The sequence below is a fragment of the Dysidea avara genome, chromosome 8, assembly GCF_963678975.1.
Source record: "Dysidea avara chromosome 8, odDysAvar1.4, whole genome shotgun sequence".
Lineage (NCBI taxonomy): Eukaryota > Metazoa > Porifera > Demospongiae > Dictyoceratida > Dysideidae > Dysidea > Dysidea avara.
In genome coordinates this window covers 1,364,176-1,389,271 of record NC_089279.1, presented here as the reverse complement: position 1 = coordinate 1,389,271, position 25,096 = coordinate 1,364,176, and the positions used below count along the sequence as shown (strand labels likewise).

The following is a 25,096-nucleotide window of genomic DNA, read 5'->3' as shown; positions in this document are numbered from 1 at the left end:
CCTAACTGGTAAAGAAGACAACAAATATAGCTGTTTAGAGAGATGGAGGCCAATATACAAGCACATTATATCCCTGGTTAGATTGGTAGTTAAGCTTTGAGATGGGTCTTCATAGGTTGTTTTAAGAGCAGGTGTAGGTGGATTACTGACAGTTTTGCAATATGAAAGTTTACTATGGGCTATAATAATGTAATTATATGTGTGTGTTCTCACAGTAAGCTATCAGTGTAGGTGTGTTATTAATTTTTTTTCTTTCTCTTATAACTTCCATGTAAACCAGAGGAGTTAGTAAAACACGGAATATGGAATAAGCAAACCTTATCTTTTGCAAATTGTACAACTAGTTATGTACTCTATAGTAGTCGTACTTTATTTACCTTGTAACAGCTCTGCATGGCATGCCACGGCGATGGATAAACAGCAGCTGGGCGTGCACTATAAATAGGACGATATCATCCTAGAACGATCTACTTTTGCTAAACTTGCTTATATATACTGTTGATTCAAACCTGAAGAGTTTTGAAATCCATTTAAAGACAACACACACCACTGCACTATACTAACTCGAGAGTGTGACTCTAATAAATTTGGTCGGATGCACATGAAAGGCATCTAGTTTGAGTTAAGAATAGAACTACAGGGGTGGATCTAGGATTTCTAAAAGGGGGGGCTAACTCAAGGTACTAATCTCATGGGAGGAGGTGCTAATCTCTTGGGTGGAGGTGTGCAAAAGCATGCTGGGTCTGGGGGCATGCCCCCCCAGGAAATTTTTGAAAAATAGATGATAAAATACTGCAATTTGGAGACATTTCCATGTAAAATGCATATTTCTGCCTGCAGACCTTTTATATACTGCCTTTTGATTATTATTATTATTATTATGTTGTGTATTTGTAGCACTCATACATACAAGTATAATACAATGTTTAATTACAAATTATAATGATTATCATTCATGTAAGTGTAGTGTAACCGAATTGTTCCAGTGTGGGTGCATTAATTACTTCACTTGGGAGGGAGTTCCACTTAGGAAGTATCCTTGGGAAGAAACTGTGCTTATAGCTTTCCACTGATGTTGAGATGTTGGTAAACCTCTTGTTATGTCCTCTAGTAATAAGTGGGTTTTCAATGACACATTCTGGTAGAGATATTAGGTATGGCTTTCTGCTGCATATGTTAATGGAAAGATTTGGGTAGGTTCAGACAACCAAGCACATGATGCACCCTCTCACAATTGCACAACAATAGATGCATGTTAGAATAATAATGTTGAAAGTGGAAAATATTGAAATTTGAATGATACGAGATTCAATCTGAGAGTATTTTCAGTGGAAATTGTATATAACTACACAAGTAGATGAACCAAGCCTTTTAAACAGACCAATGCACTTCATTGTATGTATAGGTGCAGATAGATATGGATAAATTCCATAGCAGAACCAACTGTTATGTATCTGCTGAATGTTCTATTAGAGTAGTTAAGTGACTGTTCTATTAGAGTATCTCGATCTTGTACACCTCCAATGCTGATCTGGGTCCTTGTTGCATAACCTTTAGTATAAATCTAGTGGTAGCTAATGTCTTAGAAAGATGTTTATAAGGTGGGTTTATGAGTATTTGTATTATTAGTGATCATATAATTATGCTAAGACAAAATTTCATTATAATCCTCAGCATATTGATCAAGTAAAGCCTAAAAGTAAAGGGAGGCTTACGCCCCCCCCTGGATCCATCCCTGAACTAGGTTTTAGTGCTTTGTAGCAATATCAATTAGAAGTATATATAGTAAGTTTAGCGAATGTAGATCGTTCTAGGATGATTGGTTGTGTGCTCGTCCTATTTAATGCTCGCCCAGCTGCTGTTTATCCATCGCCGTGGCATGCCATGCGGAGCTGTTACAAGATACATAAAGTACGATTAATATAGAGTATATAAGTATTTGCAAAATCTGTAAAAGATACGTTTTGTTTATTCCGTTATTCCATATTCCGCATTTTACTAACTCCTGTAAACCAGTGCCCACTTCTTTTTGAAATTCTTTGATAGAACAGACCTGCTGAACATGTGTTAATTGTTTATAGGGTGGTAAGCCGTTGTAAACATTTCCTATTAAAACAAGTTAACTCTGGCAAGTATATTGTCGTGGGAGAATCACGGGTACACAAAACATTGGAAGAGTTGGTTCTCTTCTACCAGAAGGTTAGTGGGTAACATTTTTGTGTTTTAAAATGATAATTCTTTCCAGCATCCTATAAATGTTGAAGGAGATATTCTGACACTTGCATGTGCAGCTGAGGTAAAGTAAACACCTTTAACCACGCGTGCTCATTGTAATGGCTTGTTGCTGTAGGATCAGTGTGAAAATGATCATATGGGAACTTTGATGGGTCATGGCAGCAGTAGTCATGAAGATCAGCCTCCACAGCTGCCACCAAGGGTATGAGTGTACAAATATACCCTTTTGCATTTTAAAACTTGGGGGGCCACACACCTACTTTCTGAAATTGTTTTTATAGATATGTACTTATCTGTGTATGTATCTATGTTTGTCCATCCTCTCCTACTTCAGCAAGAAGTTTTATGCGCAGTTGTGTGGAAAATACAACTGCATAAAATACAATAGGCATTATATAAAACTTCTACATGTTAGCTTTGCTCTGAGTTGGCGATTCAAAATGTTGTTGTAGCAAGTTTATAAAGCATTTGCCAATAGGTTGTATTGGCATTCATCCACAATGCTGATTAACGTGTTCTGCTCATGAGCCCATAGGTGGTGGAAATGGGGGAGGGCTATGGCCTCCCTACTTCCATTGGACAATACTTGCAACTAAAAATGAGGAGACTCTAATAGCAAGAGTATATAATGGGGAGGGAGAATGTCAAACTACGCTATATGCTGTGAAAAATGAGCCCGTTAAGTCCTATGACATCATTCAAACAACTCGATGATTTGTGTTGATTGATGACTAATTATAAGTGCAGTGGGCACACTTTGTATATGTGACTACTGAGTGAAAGAACAGTGTACTTGAGAAAAGTATGGCACATCATGCAGAGGAAGTCGCCATACAAAGAAAAAGACACAAGCAGCTAACTTGGAAAACAAACATCGAGGTTTCATCATATGGTCAAGTGAGGTTGAGATTTCATTTGATATTTCATCATGGTTACCATCCCATGCCTCGCCTCAACAGTTCTACTAGCTAAAGTGACACATCTAGATGGAATTTCAGCCATTGCAATTCTATGCAGACCACCTGTAAAACATTTAAGGTGTTAAATCTGAGCAATCAACAACGGTCAGGTTTACAAGAAGAAACAAAGGTATGTGGGTTACTGTACGGGCTCATTTTCACAGCCTATAATGCAGTTCAACACTCTCCCTCCCCATTATATACTCTTGTTAATAGAATAGTCGCTGTTGCATAGAAATTGTGTAGTATCATGATTAAAGATTACAGCATACAACAATCACAGTGTACAACAATTACAAAAGTCATAAAGTAATTAAGTTATAGTTATATCACAGCAAGAGTAGAATATCTTAGTTATTGACACAAATCTGAGGCAAAGATGTATATGGCCTTATACACTACAAATGTATTTCATTGCATGATTTAATTCAATATTTGATAATATTATTGTAATACTCTAATAGAGTGCACATTTTTTGAGGACTTCTAATAGAACATACATAAAATGTTCTAGAACAATCTAGTACTTCTATTGGTAGATCTATGAAATTACAAACCTTTGATTATAAGCACATTTCAACTAGCTAGAAATTTTATTTATAAAGTGAGGTGATCAGCTAAGGTAGCAGTGGTTCAGTGGTTAAGGATGCAGGTGTTAGGTATGGAGGTCCCTGGTTCGAACTCTGATAAGAGTTTTTTTCGACATTTTTGTACACCTTTTTACCCCATGATGACTGCTCTATTAGAGTATCTCGATCCCGTGATTTTACATTTGTTTGGGTTTGCTTTATAACTTTTTTGCTGTAACTCTTGCTATTCAAACTATCAAAAGGCACTGCTACAATGGTCAGCTTATCTACACACCAATTTTCAAGTTATTCCTATACTCAGTTTACCCTGTAGCCATCACAGAAGTTTGATCTTTTTTTACGTGAATAAATGCTCATAACTCCTTGGATATTCCTCAGATTCACAACAAACTTGGTAAATAAATCCACCGTTACACGCTCTTCATTTATGCCAAAGCTTGAGGCAATCGAGTTGCACATTTGCATTGTATAGCAATTTTTGCAAAGTGTGCAAAATAATACTGTTCTAATACTGCTCTAATGTGTTTACTCACAAAGCAATTCACACCAAAATCTGATGTTTTTTCATTACCTATAATTAATCAGGCATCTTGGACTTTTCTTATAGATGTTATCAGTTTCACATGGACATGGACCTCCTCCACCAACAATGGGAAGTATTTCAGGACAACATGGCAAATTGTCCAGTTCTCCGATGACAGGAAGATCTCCAAAATTATCTACGTCACGAGGGACTAAAATGAGGGGTCCACCTGGTAGTGAGAATGGTCCACCTCTTCCACCAAGGAGTAAAAAATAACCTGTCACTCTGTAGAGAGATACAGTTAGTAGTTTTGCAAGATTGTGTAGCTACCATTGTGTTGTAGTTTGCTAGAAAACTAAACTCATATGCTTTATTATCTTAGGAAAATGCTGTGATCAATTTTGCGTATAGACAATTCTTGCTACTATTGTTGGCGAAATCATGCATGATAATTGCAGTCTCACTGCATGTTTAATATGGATTGAACACTGCAAGACTATTCACTAGCTAGTTGAATGCACAAGTGATGTCAAAAGTTGATGTGATGGAAGTAGTTCAGGTGGGGGAGGGGGGCTGACCAGATTATAAAATCTTCGGCAGAGAGAGTCTGGGTGTGCAGCCCCCTAGAAAATGTAGCTATTTTACCTTTCATGGTGTCTTAAAAAAGTTAATAATCAATTTATAGATGCAATTTGAAGCATTTCAATTAAAATATGGACTCATTTAACCATTTGCGGTCAATGAATAGCTGTTTTGGAAATTTCTATATCTGTGTAGGATTAGAAACTTGTACAGTGTTTATATAGCAATACAAAGCACCACTTTTGCATTTGGAAACAGTTGGTAGTCACACTACAATGGTAAGAGATAATAATTCTCATTGTATTGTGAGTGGTTTGGTTCACACGAAGTCCTGGGCTTTATTTATCTTTTTTTTTTTCCTTTTAGGAATACGTTTTTATGAAGAGCTTGACTGCTCTATTAGGGTATTTAACATTCTCTTGTTAGAGTATTACCAATTTTTTTTGTAATTTTCAGTCCTACTTTAATAAGAATTTCAGCAATCTTTTTCTGAGAGGAGCTCCTTGGCAGACTGAGAGCAGGATTCAGCTCCATAACTCCCTCCTGCCTATATATATGTCAACATGACTTTTCATAGACAGATTACTGTAAGGGCTGGAACCTTTTGTGGTCTTTGACACTTTTAACTTACAGGACAGAACAATTAGATATTAATTTTGTAGAATTTTTGTGTTTGATTGTACTAAAGAATTAACAAGTTCTGCCAGCTAGCCATCAACTCCAAGCTATTATATTACTATGTATAATATGTCACCAAGTGCACAAATCCAACTGCGAGAGTATTTGAATAAAAACAGAGAATTGGAAGCCATATGCAACATATTGAGTGTAACTGATCCCTACATGCACTGTGTATGAACATAGCAGTGCACTAACTGATGGGAGTACTAGCTGCTTATCAGTATTGCAGGAGTAGAATTCACACTTTTAACAGTTCAAGTTATGTTTGCCATATAAAGGGATCAAGGCTTGGCAGTATTTAATTCAGTAAGTAGCTATTACTCAAAAGTGTTTGGTAATTTAGGCAAAGAATAACACAATTTTGGTAGGAGGCAAAGCCTTTTTAAATATCAGTTTTTAACTAGCTAAAAGTCATAGCAACATATTTTACTGATTCAAAGCCATAGCCACTTCAACTTTGAAAAGCACACGAGGATGGTTACCATAATGAGGGGTTGCTTGTAAACTCACAGCATTATAAAAATTCACTGGTGAACGATGACTGACTTCACTACTCAATGTTTTGTGCTTAAGTAAATAAAATAGGTTTTTTTAGCTCAACGCAATACTAGTGCTTTATAGACAAGGCATAAGCTGCACAACACTCATTTGAGACTGGTGTTTTTGGCTAATATTTGAAGGTTATGATACAGCTACTAGTATTTAACTGGTACTAAACAATAGCTATATATGCATGGTGAATAATAACAATGATCTACATTTTCAAACTGGATGACAGCTATACTTAACTTTTTTCAGATTGATAACAGCCATCAAAGGTGGACCAATTTACTAAAACCTTTATAACAAGCATTATCCCAATACATGTACATTTAAATGGTTTCTGTTACTAATGGCATGTCTACTCAAATTTGATTCCCTGTGACAACGGTAGATCCTTGCTGTAGTTAATAGTACTGTATGAAGATAACACAGGAAGAAAAACTACATTCAGGTATTTGGAAATCTCTAGTAAATATTCTGTACATTTCCGGTGTTCATGAAATTTGCACATTTCCTTGACATTTCCTGTAGTAGTATAGGGCACAATTTCCATGACATTTCCTAATAGCAGGATTGATGGTATTTCTTGACCTTTCCTAATGCAGGATAGATGAAATTTACTGACATTTATGAAACACAGGAAAGATCAAATTTTCATAAATTTCTTTACATTTCCTGCACTCAGGATAGGTGGTTGTCAAAATGCAAATTTCCTGTCTAGGAAATGTCATGTGTCATCACATTTCCTAAACACAGTACAGATGGGGGACAGTATGGTGCCACTGTGCATTACCCTCTCCACCAGTTCAGGACACATGACATTTCATGAAATTTTCCTAAATGGCAAGAAACAGACAGCATTAAGTACATTACAACTAGCTAGTTTACCTACTTTAATAGAGTTTGCAAAATGTATAAGAAACCTATATTACCAAGGTATTATTTCATTGTGGGTTTGGGTTACCACATTTCCTGTTAATGTAGGAAATGTCCAGTAAATATGATATTTCTTGAAATTTACATGACGTGTCCTTGGCCTCTATAATGTACCATATATATTGCATTTCCAAATACACAGGTTACACAGAGACCTTATCCTAATCTGTAAAGTGTTGCAGTAGTCAGGTATGACAGCAGCTGGAGTGACAATCTTGGACTAAAATTTCACTACATGCCATGTGTCCTTGACTTCAGGAATCTCATGTAAGTTTATGAATAGTGTAGGAAATCTCACTGCATGCCATGTGTCCTTGTCTAAGGAAATCTCAGAAATTTGACATTTACATGAGATTTCCTTATTCAAGGACACATGGCATGCAATGAGATTTCCTACACTATTCATGTTCTTGACTTAGGAAACACTGTGAAAAAAGAGGGATATAAGATGGTATTTCCAGTGGCTTATTGAATACAAAAAAGCTTGGTATAACCTGTATTATACTAACAATCCCTATAAGGCTTTAGTAAATGTGTTAAACATACTGAAACCATATATGTAATAGTATAGTGTGGGCATTATATCAGATATAAGCTATTCCAAGTATTGTGGTAATTAAACTGAAACCATACATGTAATAGTATAGTATGCATTATACTAAAGTATAACATGAGTATAATACAGGGTTTATATTAAGGCTTATTTGTATTCAATAAGCCACTGGAAATACCATCTTATATCCCAACTTTTTCACAGTGAAATCTCATGTAAATGTCAAATTTCTGAATAGTGTAGGAAATGTCACTGCATGCCATGTGTCCTTGAATTAGGAAATCTCATGTAAATGTCAAATTTCTGAATAGTGTAGGAAATCTCACTGCATGCCATGAGTCCTTGGCTAGGAAATCTCATGTAAATGTCATAGTGTAGGAAATCTCACTTCATGCCATGAGTCCTTGACTTAGGAAATCTCATCAATTTCTGAATAGTGCAGGAAATCTCACTGCATGCCATGTGTCCTTGACTTAGGAATCTCATGTAAATGTCAAATTTCTGAATAGTATAGGAAATCTCACTGCATGCCACGTGTCCTTGACTTAGGGAATCTCATGTAAATGTCACATTTCTGAATATACGCAGGAAATCTAACAACACGTCAAATTTTTGGCAGAGGAAATGTCCAGACACATGAAATTTCCAATGTTTTAGGAAATGTCACAACATGTGGCATTTACGGTGTACAGATTTACTCCAGGTAAATTCAACAGTTACATTTCCTGTACATTTCCATGCTGATTTTTGGTCCGGAAATGTCACTGTATATACTTAGTTGAGAGTGCAAAATGATTGTACTTCATTTACCACGTGGATCGTCTCATGTATTGCTTCCATGAATCACTGCCTGATTCCCTACTTCCACCAGTAGCTTTCTCCCCACCTAATGGGGATGACATGTACATTGCAAATAAAAAATCACCATTATGAATTTTATTAAAACCAGTGATGAAGCCATAGCTTTGAAACGTGATATGCTTACCGAATGCTCCTCCTATCTCAGCTCCATTAGTTGGGATGTTAACATTTACTACACCACAATCAGAACCTTTGGGACTACAGTATATTGGTAACCAGTGTAGTTTCTATGTTAATCATTTACCCAAGCCATTTGAAGATTTTCTCTACATTAGCAGCGAAGATGCTACCGGAGAGACCTTGCTCCACCTCGTTATTCCTCTTGAATGCTTCAGAGATGTCCTTCATCCATAGTTAATAATATATGGTGGTTACTACACAAAATACTCACAGAAAACTTGAGTACATAGAGTACTGGAGCGAAGCTCTCCTTGAGCACTATACCATTGTCATGTTGTAAGCCAGTGATGATGGTTGGGGATACGTAATGACCAGGACATTCCAACCTCTTCGTTGAACAAGTCATGATAACTAGTTTGTGTCAGCACAACCATACCTGTCCACCATATACCACTGTACCACCCTAGAGATAACATGTGTAGTGTACTGTGTATTCTTGTAAACCAGATTAACCTGGTTCTTTGCTTCAGCTATTGCATTTTAATAGATGCCAACTGCTTGTTCATTGTGTAATGGACCATATAATACTCCATCTGATGGGACTAAGTGATGACCAGTTGGCTAGTCTAAGCATTTAGTATACTCACCTTCTAATGGATCACCAATCTTTACTTGAGCATAAGCCTTCTTGAGCCTTTCCACAACTGCGTCATGTATTTTCTCATGTAAAATCTACAATATAACATTGTACGGTAACCTCATAGCAGCAGATAAATAAGTACCTACTGCAAGATGATTAGTATAATATTGTTACAGAGAGAACTTTTAAGTTAAATTTAAAAATAATAATGTGCTAATATCTACATAAACAATTATATGATATGCCAATTAAACTGAAGGTAATCTTGGAAGTTCTCTACATTATTATATTGCTCTCTGTAACACAGTCATAACTCTAAAAACAAATACTAATACACATACCAATCTCCTTGTGGTAGTGCAATGCTGTCCAGTAGTGCCAACACAGGCAAACAAAACAGCTGGAACAACCAGGTACAAGTCAGCATCTTCGTTCACTATACAAGTCAACACCCAATCATTGGTCATACATTCAGCAGTATAACATGTTACCAATTATAGCATTGTTTCCACCTAACTCCAGTATGGATTTGCCTGCATATGACACACACATAATGTAGGGCATACGAAATGAAAGCAGTGTACCAAATCTTTCTTGTACAGTTATTCCCACTTTCCTTCCAAAATTTGTACTACCAGTGAAGGAGAGCAACTCCAGGTTTTTATCTTTGGCCATGGCTTCCCTAAAATTGTATTACTATAAGAACAAACACTGACTGAAGGAGTAGCTAACCTGACATCAGCTCCTCCACAAATTAGAGAGAACAGTTCAGAGGGGTAGCCACTAGCTTCAAAAACTGACTGTATAATCCTACAACAGCAGGTGGTAATAAAACAACAATCAGACTAGGATCTATTGTCCTTACTTTGTAGTAGCTACTGCAATAAGTGGTGTGGCTTCCTGTAAGGACACAGTGATCATCATACTGGCTATTTGTATTGTTTACCATATCACACTGTTCCCACAAACACTGGCAAGCGACTGATTCCATCCCATCACAGCAACTGGGAAATTGAATGCAGTAATGACACCAACAGACCCTAATGGATTCCATTGCTCCATTAACATGTGGCCAGGACCTACATTATGACCAAATCAAGCAGTTAAACACTGGAGTCATTGCTAACGTTCAGAAGGAATCACTCTTCCACCAAACATGCAGGACAATCCAATGACAAAATCACACATGTAAATGTACTCTTGGACCTCGCAAACACCCTCAACATAGATCTTGCCAACCTCAAGCGAAAGCTAAATGTGTTAAATAAAACACCATCGCAAATACATACATGTACTAAACTTACCAAACGAACAAGGGGTTGAAGTTTTCCCTTATGGCGACAGCAATCTGACGAACAACTTCTCCTCTTTTAGGTGCAGGCACCTTCAGAACATCATAATTACATTTACATCATGTTTACACCATATTACATTTACTGAATTGTGATAATGTTAGTAGCATACCTCTACCCACTGTTCCCAAGCTTGCCTGGAACAATGAATGATCTCATGGTAGTCCTGTACAGTGCCCTAAACACAATGACACACTGACCCCTGTATATGTCATTGGTCACAACACAACCCACCTCTTGAACATGAGCAATAGGAAGACAGAATGAAGTCACCACCTAAAAATTATCAAACATGCTGATAATGGTCTCTCAAGGTTTTATAAATTAATACTCATTATACGCTATTAAATTTCCATAATTTTAGTCCTTCCCATTTACTGCAAGAAGGTAAACTATAGACATTAATGCAATTGCACTTAATATTTAGTGAGATAGCCTTTAGTGGTACTAATTGATAAGAGATCATAGCACTCAGTCTGGCATGTGATGATATTATCCGCAGTAATACAGATTCCATTCAATTTTGCATCATCTTCTAGAGTCCTGCTTATTAATTATGTTGTTATGTGAAGCTGTCTGTTTGCAATCCTTTGCTGTCAGACTATCATCTTGCTGACTGTTACATGCATGTAAAAACGGCAATTTTTGCACAAAATGAAGTGCTAAACTACAAAGTGGATTCTAACTAATTTCGTTTGTCTCCTTCGGTTCATTGAAGGTTATCCTGTATCAAAACCTTGGGTTATGCTGCATTGCAGGGTACAGGCAGTAATTTTCAGGCTAGAGATATGGGATGTTAGGAATCACTGCACAGTATTCGAAAAACACTCTGAAGTACAAAGAATGAGCCTTCTAGAATGTCTAGGGGAATTCCCTCAGGTAAAAAAAATTTGGCCTTTGTGATTAATTTGACTAATCAGCGATGCAAGGTGCAAGTTGTAAAATGAGATTTATAGCTGACTATTCTATTAGAGTTATTGATTTTGACTGTTCTCGAAGGGTTCAATTCTGCAGGGACTTTGTCTCTGAACTTTTTTCTAAATTTTTTCTGAATTTTATAACTTGAATCTTTCATGGTATACATGTTGTTGTGGAAGTGAGTTAGGACAAGGCAGCCAATTTGAATACGTTATAGGCTTATAGCGAGCTGTCATCACACACACACACACGCACACACACACACTCACGCATGCACACATACAAACACTTCTTGACTGTCTATCCCAGATTCTTCTTTCCCTACCCCTTATGGGAGACACCCACCCACCAATTACAAACAATTTATTTAGGCCAGTTGAATGAATGGACTGCCAAGTATGCTTTAGTCACCAAGAAGTTTTTGGTCAAATGCGAAATTCGCCCTACCAGCCAGAGTAAAGCAGCTTTAGTCGCAATACTCCACAGACAATATGGGTATATAGTGATTAACAACATATTCGTCCAGTAGCTGATTCACACTAGTGGTTTTTCAGATGCTAGTAGAAATTCCATGTTTTATATATCCATAGATAGGGTCCGCAACATGAAAAATGAAGTTGCAAGAAACAAATCCCCGACTATCGTAGTATGTTACCCTTAGTGCCCCATCACTAATACCACCCTTGGTTTGGAACTGCGTTCTCTTGTTGGAGAGACACGCGGATTTTAATATCTCACATAATTGATCTTTATTTCGTGCGCTCTAAAGAAGACGTCCAGATCTCCCAGATTCTGATTGTGATTTCAAGTATTGTTGGCCTACCAAACCATGCATAGAAGTGAGTAAAAATTTGCCCGTGTTTTCCACAAAGGCTGATTTTCTGCTGATGGGTCGAGAAAAATTTTCGTTTGAGGCGCTCTACCAGCCAAGAGAAGAGAAGCCAATCCTATCACATAAGATGGTAATGAAGTTGGATGTACAAGTGTTGTACACACCAAGTTTGAAAGAGCTGTGACCTTTCTAACCATCTGGCTGGCAGACATGAAATTTTCAGTGCAATGATCTTAAATGATTTTGGCGGGTTGCCTCCTTCCTACTGTTACACACTATCTTCCTAGGAGCTTTAAATCAGGGGAAGATACAGAAGAACATCTGAGGTTTCTAAGAAGTGGTCAAATTCTTGACTTTTAAAGTTAAAAGGTCATTGGAAACTACTACTCTAATAGAACATTCAGTATTTTATTAGAATAACCTGGCGTGTAGTCACTATACACTTACCATCTGCTTTTGGTTGTGTCAATTGAACAGCTGTATAGATTGCTGGCAAGTGTGCATTTTATGGACATTTAAATCTTGATATTTTAACCTTGTGATGATGTAAGCAATGCAGTGTCCAGGATGCTGGAGAGTATAATAGTATTTGAAATCCATTCATTTGCTATGAAGTAATCATTTTATATCAGCTGGAGCACTCTATTGTAGGACCAGCTCGTAGCCTCACATTTTACATACCTGGTTTTCTATATGAAAATTAACTAAAATAATTAGCTATGTATCTTGTGCAACTGCCTAAATAAATAACAACTTAGTAATGCAATATAGCCATAATACCCTAATTCTGCTGTGTATATGTCCTATGAGTTTGTGAAATTATTGATTCATGACTAGGGTAGAGGAAAAGCTTCACAGTTTTATCTGTCAATGTGATCATTCTATTAGAGTAGTTTATCACTTTATAGGTGTAGTATATACCTACACTTTTTTTACAGTGGTCTTTTATCATGTTTTGCACGGGTAGTGAAAATAGGGCAGGGAATCACAAGGCCATGGTCCCCATTGCCAGTTTTGGTGGTCAATTCTTGTAGCAAAAGATCAACGTGCTCTTAATCATTCTAATAGAGCAATCACCAGTGTTAGTAGCTGCTTAATTTTTGAAGTGAAAATGGCCACCCAAAGTACTGTCTCAGATCCCTGGGGCATGCATCCAGATGGAATCTGTGCCTGTATGGGCTAATTAGAGTGTAACTTTTTACATTCAATTACAAGTACTTGATATTTAAGGATATGCGTATTCCTTGAACACATTAGTGCATACACCCTGTATATTGTCCAAAGAATACATTTAACCTGCATGTTGTATTGATTTCTGCTTGTCACAGGTTCATATGCATTGGACTGCTCTGTGTAACAACACCCTCATAACAACAAACTTATCTTGAAAATACTCATCAATCTGCAATGTTATCTGCTTTAATAAAGCCAAATTTCTGTTCATCTAGATTTATTAATTTTGCATCTCTGCCTATGTCATTGTTTCCCTTACAATATCAATGATTTATTGGTCCATTGATTGTTTGATTGTCAAGTGCAGCTGTAAGAAGCCATCATCAAAGTTAATAAATGCATGGCTAGGGCAGATTAAAAAGTAACATTACAAATCAGTATCAATTCAGCTAACTAGTCTGTAAAGAAATAATTTGCTATAAGCTTGTGCAATGGTATTGATGGATGAAAGATGATTGAGTTTATGTGACCTATATAATTTATTTAAGCATATGGTCATGCTATCTGTAAACTATATGTGTGTAATGTAATAGACTAATCACACAATTTGTTCTTGAAGTGACCTAGTATGCGAGTAGGTTAATGTACAAGTATATATGGTATGCCTCACTATATAGCTTAATAGGATGTGGGAAATGGATGTAGGAACTGGAATGCATCATCACAAGGTTAAAATAATTATCAAGATTTAAATGTCCATAAAATGCACACTCACCAGCAATCTATACAGCTATTCAATTGACACAATCAAAAGCAGATGGTAAGTGTAGTGACTACACGCCAGGTTATTCTAATAAAATACTGAATGTTATATTAGAGTAGTAGTTTCCAATGGCCTTTTAACTTTAAAAGTCAAGGATTTGACCACTTCTTAGAAACCTCAGATGTTCTTCTGGTTCTTTCCCTGATTTAAAGCTCCTAGGAAGACAGTGTGTAACAGTAGGAAGGAGGCAACCCACCAAAATCATCGAAGATCATTGCACTGAAAATATCATGTCTGCCAGCCAGATGGTTAGAAAGGTCGCAGCTCTTTCAAACTTGGTGTGTAGAATATTTATACATCCAACTTCATTACCATCTTATGTGATAGGATTGGCTTCTCTTCTCTTGGCTGGTAGAACGCCTCAAACGAAAATTTTTCTCGACCCATCAGCAGAAAATCAGCCTTTGTGGAAAACACGGGCAAATTTTTACTCACTTCTATGCATGGTTTGGTAGGCTAACAATACTTGAAATCACACTCAGAATCTGGAAGCTCTGGACGTCTTCTTTAGAGCGCACGAAATAAAGATCAATCACGTGAGATATTAAAATCCGCGTGTCTCTCCAACGAGGGAACGCAGTTCCAAACCATGGGTGGTATTAGTGATGGGGCACTAAGGGTAACATACTACGATAGTCGGGGATTTGTTTCTTGCAACTTCATTTTTCACGTTGCGGACCCTACCATAGAGACCTAAGTTCCATAAAACATCGCGACTATTATGTGACGTAAGTCTTTCCATAAATATATGTGTTGTCGGATTCTTCTGAAAACCCCTATAATAAATAAAGATATGTATGAGTCGTGATTGAAATGTTCTAATACAAAGCTACTTGCTATATACTGTGGATAGCATAGTCTGTCATGTATCTCCCTCCGATGCTTCTGTGACTTCCTTACAGAACTTTATGAAAGCTTATAAAGGCTGTTGATAGCCAGTCATTGCAATCAAAAACAACTTGAAAAAATCATGACACAAAAAGGTATTAGAAAACAAAGAGAAAAAGTGGCACAACCACAGCTCAAGCCCAGGCCACAAACCTCTAGGAGTATCACGTTGTACCATTGTACCACCGCTGCTTTTCTTCACGTCGAAGGAGTTTCCTTGTAGTTTCATGTATCCTGGCTATGATGGCATTAGTAGCAACAGCACCAGCAGCAGCCTTGACCACCCTTGTATTGACCCAAGACCCGAGTCAGTGACTTTAACATAGTCCTAAGCCACACTATCACGAATAAATGCAGTTGTTTATTTATTTATTTATTAATGCTTTATAGTACACACATACAAGCATGAGCTTAGGTACACACACAGATACAAGAATTGACAATACACATGGTGTACTAAAGGTCTGTAGGCTTGTGCCTACAGCCAAAAGTAGTAATTATAAAATAGTAATAAAAGAACACATGATAATTTGTCTAAAACAGTGTGTAGTTAATCGAGAAATGATCAGTAACACACCGACTACAGGGACAGTGGTAGTGCAGTGTATGGGGGTTGAGGGGGTCAAAGTTATGAATGAAATGATTCCAGAAGTGGGACTTGACTCTGTTCCTGATAGTGTCAATAGACAGATTAACGTCAATTATGGAAGCGCATTCCATAAGCGACAGATCCTTACAAAGTAAAAGTGTCATTGCTTGTTAGTGGTGGAGGGATTGTGATGTAATTTGAAGCCTCCTGATCTGGCACTGGTAGAGAAGGAAATGAAATGGTGAATGTTGAAACTACTGGTTGGATTTTTGATAGATTTGATGAAAAACATGATGTCTGAAAGTTCAAAGGTGTACATTAATGGGAGAAGCTCTAGTTTGAGAAGTCTAGTTTTATAGTCGGAAATGTAATCGTTCAAAATATACTTTGTGGCTCGTCTCTGAAGATGTTCTAGGTTACTGATGTCTTTCACTAAATATGGACGCCAGATAGGGGAGCAGTACATGAGCTGAGACCTGATTAGAGATACGTATAGCTTAACTTTAGTCAGTGGTGGTATAGATGAACTGAAGGTTCTTCGTACAAGACCCAATGTCTTATAAGCTTTACTTAAAATAATGTCATGATGAGTTTTCCATTCAAGATTATCACTTAATGTAACTCCGAGATCTTTATGTGATTGTTTAGTAATGATTATGTTACCACTAATAGTATATGATGTAGGAGACTTCCGGTTAAAAGATAAATGGCAGCTTTTAGATGAGTTAAAATGTAAATTAGAGGATGTACTCCAGCTAAAGAGGTTGTCAATGTCACGTTGTAACAGTTGTTCGCCAGGAGGTGTCCTAATGTGCCTGAAACATTTGGTGTCATCTGCAAAGAGTAAAGCCTCACTGTCAGTAATAGAATTAGGTAGATCATTCATAAACATGATTGTCATTGATGTTTCATTGGCAGGTAGTAATAGATTTAGAATTTTTGGCCATTGTGTACTCTGTTAACTCACACAAGTCGACGTACTAGAAAAATCAAACGGAAAAAGCCTATTCATAATACTCCTCCTAACAACAGTGTTGTTAAGAAGACTAAGGAAACTCAGGATGACAACCAGATCGAATGTTTAATTTGTGACAACATCATATTAGAGCCTGGAGAAAACACAGATGGTCACGACGCTGTATTCTGCGAAGGGGAATGTCAGGGGTGGATTCATAGACATTGTGCTGGCATTACTCGTCCTGTATTTGAGAAGTTACTAAGTGAGTCCGCTCCATACTTGTGTCCACACTGCACCCTTGGCAAACAATATAATGAAATCAATGCTTTAAAAGAGACCATAAAGACCCTAACTGACAAAATAAGCAAGCTAGAAGGGAACCAGACTAGCCATCCTAAAACTATTCACCAGCAGCCAATGTTGCCTAGTAACCAATTGCTTGGTCCCCCTAGCCAACCTAAAACTCCCCTCATCAATCAGCAAAGGTCATCCGACAGGAAGTGCAATGTAGTAATTTATGGTATCGCAGAATGTCCTCCAAACACATCTAAACCTGCTAGATCACAATCTGATCTTAAAAACAAACTCTCAGCTGTACCCAATATCGAAAGTTCAGCAATTAAAGATTTACACCGACTAGGGAAATTCAAACAAGTCAGCAACGCCCAAGACCACTTTTAGTACAGTTTCTCCGTGCACTAGATGCTCAAGCTGACCTGTATGATAGAAGTAAGCTTTCTCCTCCTATACTTGCCAAGCCTGACATGACCCCTGAAGAGAGAAACACTGAATCTTTACTACTTAAAGAAAGATGGAAGCTTATCCAACAAGGCTATTCTCGCAAATCTATCAAAATTCGTAATGCTCACATTTACAAGTACATGTACAGAACCATCCCGATATAATTTTAGGATCCTTCTACTGTCCTCCTCATTCTCCAATATCAATTTGGGAAGAACTATCTGAATGTATACAACAAATTCAACAAATGTTTCCTGATGCAGTACTCATTCTTGGGGGTGATTTTAACTCCCCAGGAATTGATTGGTCTTCTGGTTGTGTAACTGAATCTTATTTGCCAGCAGCATTTAGAGAATCATTAATTTTGCTATCCCAAGACTTTTTATTAGAGCAAATAGTTATCGAGCCTACTAGAGAAGAAAATATTTTAGACCTATGTTTTATATCACATCCTAGCTATGTTTGCCAATCTAGAACTGTTTCCGGCTTAAGTGATCATAATGCAGTAATTGTTGATCTGTTGAATTGTATTCCTTGTAATAGCAAACCTAGAAAGAAAATGTACTGTTTTAAAAGAGCAGACTGGGTCTCTCTCCGTGACAAAGCAAGCAGCATTTCTACAGATTATTTACGACTAAATGAAACCAACTCGAGATCTGTTGAAGAAAACTGGAATTATATACGTGAAAACCTCTTACAAGCTGCTAACACCTACATACCAACGAAATATATTTCTAGTCAGAAGAAACTTCCATGGATGACACCTTGCCTTAAAAGACTAATAAGGAAAAAGCAGAGATTTTACAATAAAGCAAAGCGAACCAGGACAGCTACTGATTGGGCACAATTTAAGAACATTCAAAAGCAAGTACACCGATCCATCCGACTACAACATAACAACTACCTTACCAACATTCTTAATTCCACAAGTAAACTGAAAGGAAACAAACCCTTTTGGAACTTCATCAAATCTCAGAACCGTGACCACACTGGAATTAGTGTACTACAAACTCCTGATGGAATAGTTACTACACCAAGCAGTAAAGCTGAAATTCTTAATAGTACATTCCAATCAGTCTTTACAGAAGAAGATCAAACTTCCTTACCTACATTACCTGGATCAATTCATCCACCCATAGAAGAGATAACCATCACAGAACCTGGTGTCTTTGCTCTCTTATCTCAGACAGATCCACACAAAGCAGGGGGCCCAGACAACATTCCAGCTCGAATACTTAAGGAACTTGCATATCAGTTAACACCAATGCTTACACACCTATTTCAACAATCTTTGACTACTGGCGATATACCACAGGAGTGGAAGTCTGCATTTGTAACTCCAATATTTAAAAAAGGCAAAAGATATGATCCATCTAACTATCATCCAGTGTCCTTAACATCAGTTGTCTGCAAAACGTTGGAACATATTTTAGTCAGTCAGATTATGAAACACCTGGAAACAAATAGTATATTGTGTAACAACCAGTACGGATTTAGAGCTAGACGCTCTTGCGAATCACAACTCCTGCTAACAATTGATGATTTTGCTCGTGCATTAAATAACAGGCTACAAGTCGACATTGGAATTCTGGACTTCTCAAAGGCATTTGATAAAGTTCCACATGCCAGGCTTGTGAAGAAATTAGACTATTACGGTATACAAGGGAAAACGCTTCAGTGGATTACATCTTTTCTGCACAACAGATCACAGCAAGTAGTCATTGAGGGCACATACTCATCCCCATGCAAAGTTACTTCTGGAGTACCTCAGGGTACAGTTTTAGGACCAACACTATTTCTACTATATATTAATGATCTAATATCAAATATTCAGAGCACTGTTCGTTTATTTGCTGATGACTGTCTTATCTATCGACCAATAAATTCTCCTAATGATCATCAGTTATTACAACAAGACTTAAATACACTAAATACTTGGGCTAAAACATGGCAAATGAAATTTAATGTTGACAAGTGTTGCATTCTCCAGTTATCCAAACACCACCATAAAACAACATTTCTTTATCACATGTCAAACAAACCCCTTAAAGTTGTTGAACAGCATTCTTACCTTGGAATAATAATAGATCACCATCTTTCTTGGGGACCACAAGTTAACCATGTATGCAACAAGACAACCAGACTAATCGGTTTTTTACAGCGTAACTTAAGAAACTGTTCACGTGCACTTAAAGAATTAAGCTATAAACAATTTATCTTACCTGTGCTGGAATATGCTGCTGCAATTTGGGACCCATACCACCTAAAGGACATAAATAAAATAGAAATGATACAACATAGAGCAGCTAGATTTGTCCCGAATCGACCATGGAGAAGGAATATGCGAGATAGTATAACTGAAATGCTAACATCATTAGAATGGCCACCACTCCAATTAAGGAGAAAATGTGCAAGATTAACTCTTTTATACAAGATTATCCACAACCTAACCGAAATACCTAACAGCTACTTACCAACATTATCACCTGTCACCATTACAAGATCTAATCATGAACAAAAATTCCTACACTATCATACATCAATAGACAACTATAAATACTCATTTTTTCCAAGAACAATACCAGAATGGAATGGACTACCACAAGACATCATCAACCAACAAACTATTGACAGCTTCAAACAATTATTATACAATCACTTTTGATTTTAATGTACATTAGCACTTATGCCCCAGGCGGGCTCTGCTAATTAAACAATATAATAATTAAAAAAAAGTCGTTTTTGAAGTCCATGAATTCGCAAAATTTTCTCCATCCAAATATTTTGCGGCTGGTAAAGAAAATAGCAAACTCCGAGGCAAACTCGTAGCAAACCAAGCTTTTTCTACTCGACCAAGGACTACTGGGTCTGGCATCACGCTAGAGCCAAGCCTGCCTAGACTACCTAACTAGGTAGCTACCTCGGTAGCTACCTCTTCGGCGCCTGGGTTAACGCTCCCACATAGCTACACTGAGTTTTGTAATGATTTGGACACTTTATAATTACACCTGTGCATTACAATCATACATGATTCCAGCACAGTACACAATATAATAATAAATACGTAGTGGCTATTCGTCCGGTTCCGGACGCCAATTTCACCACGCTATTCGTCCGGCTAGGATCACGTGATCCTCTTCTAACATAATACGGCATTAGTATACTTGAACTATCCTCAACTTGTGTGCGATTGGGTGGGAAGATTATTATTATTAATGGACAAAAATTGCTTGGCAGTACAAGACTGTCAAGCTAGGCCGCAGGCCTTTGAGAGTGCCCATATCTTGTTGTTCTCCATAAATCATCAAGATTCTCCTTAAACAATGCCACGGTTGGTGCAGAAATAACATCTGCTGGAAGAGAGATGGAATCCTATGACTATGTGTCCTGTTGGCGATAGATTCGCGATTTTCCTAATTAGAAGAAATAACAGATACGAGAAGGCCGGGTTTGTGCGAGATTGAAGCTGCTAGAAAGAGAGTAGCTAACCCACAAGTGTTTGAGCTGCATTCAAAGAGAAGTGATACCCAATTAATCAGCAGTAAGCTCAGTTGATAGCTATGTTATTGTTGCCTCTCTGTGTGTGGGTGTGTGTTAGTATTTAGTAATTGTGTTACAGGTGAAGAGGGCTCAAGTATCAAGACACACGTAGTGTGTCGTGCGGCCCAAGAAGCCGGCGCGCAACACCCGTAGTATATTGACAGGAAGAAAGAAAACGCAATTTTCGCACCTCCGTAGGTCTGTGCTTCCTTGATGAAACAAGACGATTTTTGCTGTGGACACTCCCTCCACCTTCAGCACTCCACATTCCAAATTAGAGCGAAATCACTTCAAGCATTCCCGAGATATGTGACTTCAAAAATTGGCTTAGTTTCTTCGTTTTTCTTCTTATTTTTCTTCCTCTTTTCGCACACTTACAAAAACTGCTATAAAACGCGAACGCCATATCCGATTGCCTTGAAATTTGGCACACAGAAGTGGGGTATAAAGGCGCATCTCTGTACCAACATTGGCTAGGATACGATAAACAGGAAAAGAGTTATGATCAATTATTCACGAAAAATAACACCAATATGTTGTCAGGCCTACAGGGTAAACCGCGTATGGGAAGAAGCTGAAAATCGGTGGGTAATTAGGTTAACTATTGAACCTCAAACTTTTTGTGGTTTGAAAGAAATCGAGCTAAAAACCAGGAAGATACAACGAAAAAACCAACAGTGTGTAACAATTACGCAATCGAGATTAGCTAATAAAAAACGACTACTTGCCACGCCTACCAGATAAACCGCTAGGGGGGAATGCTTTGAAAATCGCTGTGTAGATGGAGTAATCATCTTAGAAAGGATCTTCAATGGTGTAGAAGAATCAGACTTAAAGCCACGGAGTTATAACACGAAATCAAACTTGGTGCAGCAAGTGCGAGATCGAGATACTCTAATAGAGCAGTCATCCTAATAGAGCAGTCACCCTGAAGAGAATTCAAGAGATCAGCTAGAAACAAGAAACCTGTATAGAGATCAGCTACACACAAGTCACCCTGTAGAGAGATCAGCTACAAACAATTCACCCTGTAGAGAGATCAGCTAGAAAAAGTTACCTTATAGGGAGTTCATGCAACTATGGAAAGGGATAGTTCAGCTAGAAGAAATCACCTTGTAGAGTTCAGTTACAAAGAAACTACCATGTAGAGAGTTCAACTACAAACAAATCGCCCTGTAGAGAGATCAATAGAAGAAGTTACCTTGTAGAGAGTGAGCTACAAAGAAACCATCATGTAGAGAGTTCAGCTACAAACAAATCTCCCTGTAGAGAGATCAGCCAGAAGAAGTTTCCTTGTAGAGAGTTCAGCTACAAACAAATCACCCTGTAGAGAGATCAACTAGAAGAAGTCACCTTGCAGAGAGTTCAGTTACAAAGAAACCATCATGTTGAAAGTTCAGCTACAAACCAGTGACCTTGTAGAGACATCAGCTAAAAGAAGTTATCTTATAGAGAGTTCAGCTACAGAGAAACTATCATGTAGAGAGTTCAGCTGCAAACAAATCACATGTAGAGAGTTCAGCTACAAGCAAATTTCCCTGTAGAGAGATCAGCTAGACGAAGTTTCCTTGTAGAGAGTTTAGCTACAAACAAATCACCCTGTAGAAAGATCAGCTAGAAGAAATTACCTTGTAGAGAGTTCAGCTGCAAACAAACCATCATGTAGAGAGTTCAGCTGCAAACAAAACACCTGTAGAGAGTTCAGCTACAAGCAAATTTTCCCTGTAGAGAGATCAGCTAGAAGAAGTTTCCTTGTAGAGAGTTCAGCTACAAACAAATCACACTGTAGAAAGATCAACTAGAAGAAGTTACCTTGTGGAGAGTTCAGTTACAAAGAAACCATCCTGTAGAGAGTTCATGCTACAAACAAATCACCTACAGAGAGTTCAGCTACAAACAAATCTCCCTGTAGAGAGATCAGCTAGAAGAAGTCATCTTGTAGAGAGTTCAGCTACAAAGAAACCAACATGTAAAGAGTTCAGCTGCAAACAAATCACCTGTAGAGAGTTCAGCTACAAACAAATCTCCCTGTAGAGAGATCAGCTAGAAGAAGTCATCTTGTAGAGAGTTCAGCTACAAAGAAACCAACATGTAAAGAGTTCAGCTGCAAACAAATCACCTGTAGAGAGTTCAGCTACAAACAAATCTCCCTGTAGAGAGATCAGTTAGAAGAAGTTTCCTTGTAGAGAATTCAGCTACAAGCAAATTTTCCCTGTAGAGAGATCAGCTAGAAGAAGTTTCCTTGTAGAGAGTTCAGCTACAAACAAATCACATTGTAGAAAGATCAACTAGAAGAAGTTACCTTGTGGAGAGTTCAGTTACAAAGAAACCATCCTGTAGAGAGTTCACGCTACAAACAAATCACCTACAGAGAGTTCAGCTACAAACAAATCTCCCTGTAGAGAGATCAGCTAGAAGAAGTCATCTTGTAGAGAGTTCAGCTACAAAGAAACCAACATGTAAAGAGTTCAGCTGCAAACAAATCACCTGTATAGAGTTCAGCTACAAACAAATCTCCCTGTAGAGAGATCAGCTAGAAAAAGTTTCTTTGTAGAGGGTTCAGCTACAAACAAATCTCCCTGTAGAGAGATCAGCTAGAAGAAGTCATCTTGTAGAGAGTTCAGCTACAAAGAAACCAACATGTAAAGAGTTCAGCTGCAAACAAATCACCTGTATAGAGTTCAGCTGCAAACAAATCTCCCTGTAGAAAGATCAGCTAGAAGAAGTCACCTTGTAGAGAGTTCAGCTACAAAGAACCATCATGTAGAGAGTTCAACTGCAAACAAATCACCTGTAGAGAGTTCAGCTACAAACAAATCTCCCTGTAAGAGAGATCAGCTAGAAGAAGTTACCTTGTAGAGAGTTCAGCTTCAAAGAAATCACCCTGTAGAAAATTCAGCCACAAACAAATTGCCCTGTAGAAAGATTAGTTAGAAGAAGTTACCTTGTAGAGAGTTCAGCTACAAAGAAACCATTCTGTAAAGAGCTCAGCTGCAAACAAATCACCTGCACAGAATTCAGCTACAAACAAACCACCCTGTAGAGAGATCAGCTAGAAGAAGTTACCTTGTAGATAGTTCAGCTACAAACAAATCACCCTTTGAGAGATCAGCTAGAAGAAGTTACCTTGTAGATTATTCAGCTACTAACAATTCACCCTGTAGAGAGGGAATCAAGAAGAAATCACCTTGTAGAGTGTTCAGTTACAAAGAAACCACCATGGAGAGTTCTGTAATAAATATATGTATTATATATATAATTTGTACATTTACTGATAAAATCAGAAATATTTAAAGTACATCTGCTTCATCTTTTCTTCTTCCTGTGGTAAAGAAAAAAGACGGGTTAAAAAAGTCCCAAAGACGGCCATAGGCCAGCTTTGTGGTACACAAATACAAAAAGAAATGAAATCTAATCCAAAACAGCCAAGCTGTAAAAAAACAGTGCGGCCCTCAAAAAGGCTATGGTGAAAAAAGATGTGAAATCCAAGGTGGCGGCCAAGAAATGGCTGTGATGGTAGGTTAATGGTAAAAATTTTAATAATGGCAATTTAGGTGAATTTTTTGCCAAGACCAAGCGGCACAAAAATTCACCTGAATTGTCGTTATTAAAATTTTTACCATTAACCTACCATCACAGCCATTTCTTGGCCGCCACCTTGGATTTCACATCTTTTTTCACCATAGCCTTTTTGAGGGCCGCACTGTTTTTTTACAGCTTGGCTGTTTTGGATTAGATAGATATTATATACTACGTACCCGGGATTGCGTACCGACTTCGTTAACACTAATCAACACTGCCAATCCGCGTTGTACTTCAATATACGGTCTTCTGTTAGAAATCGTAAACGTTTCCCGTAAAACTGGCCACCTCCTGGCGATTTTACTAATGCGAAAGATTTAACCTCTTCAACATTATGTAAACAGTGAAAGGATGTACTCAAACACTTCTCAATACACTGAATCACCAGGAAAACGCTTGAAATACAGCGTAAGCATCGTGAAAGTGATTTTACAAGCCTCAAATCCGCCACCATATTTCATCGAGTAACGACTCAAA

At 37.7% G+C, this 25,096-nt stretch overlaps 1 protein-coding gene and 1 pseudogene across 1 annotated transcript in view; one reads left to right on the top strand and one right to left on the bottom strand.

Moving 5' to 3' along the window:
• Positions 1-4,735, top strand: part of LOC136265006 (myosin-IIIb-like) — a 120,443-nt gene extending 115,708 nt beyond the window's left edge. Inside the window, exons 21-24 of the mRNA XM_066059767.1 lie at positions 2,082-2,199; positions 2,246-2,296; positions 2,351-2,437; positions 4,392-4,735. Coding sequence (XP_065915839.1) covers positions 2,082-2,199; positions 2,246-2,296; positions 2,351-2,437; positions 4,392-4,583 — 448 coding nt within the window. The 3' untranslated portion in view covers positions 4,584-4,735. The remainder of the gene's footprint in view (positions 1-2,081; positions 2,200-2,245; positions 2,297-2,350; positions 2,438-4,391) is intronic.
• Positions 4,736-6,471: 1,736 nt separating this feature from the next.
• LOC136263737 (alpha-aminoadipic semialdehyde dehydrogenase-like) lies at positions 6,472-15,438 on the bottom strand (annotated as a pseudogene).
• Positions 15,439-25,096: the final 9,658 nt, after the last annotated feature.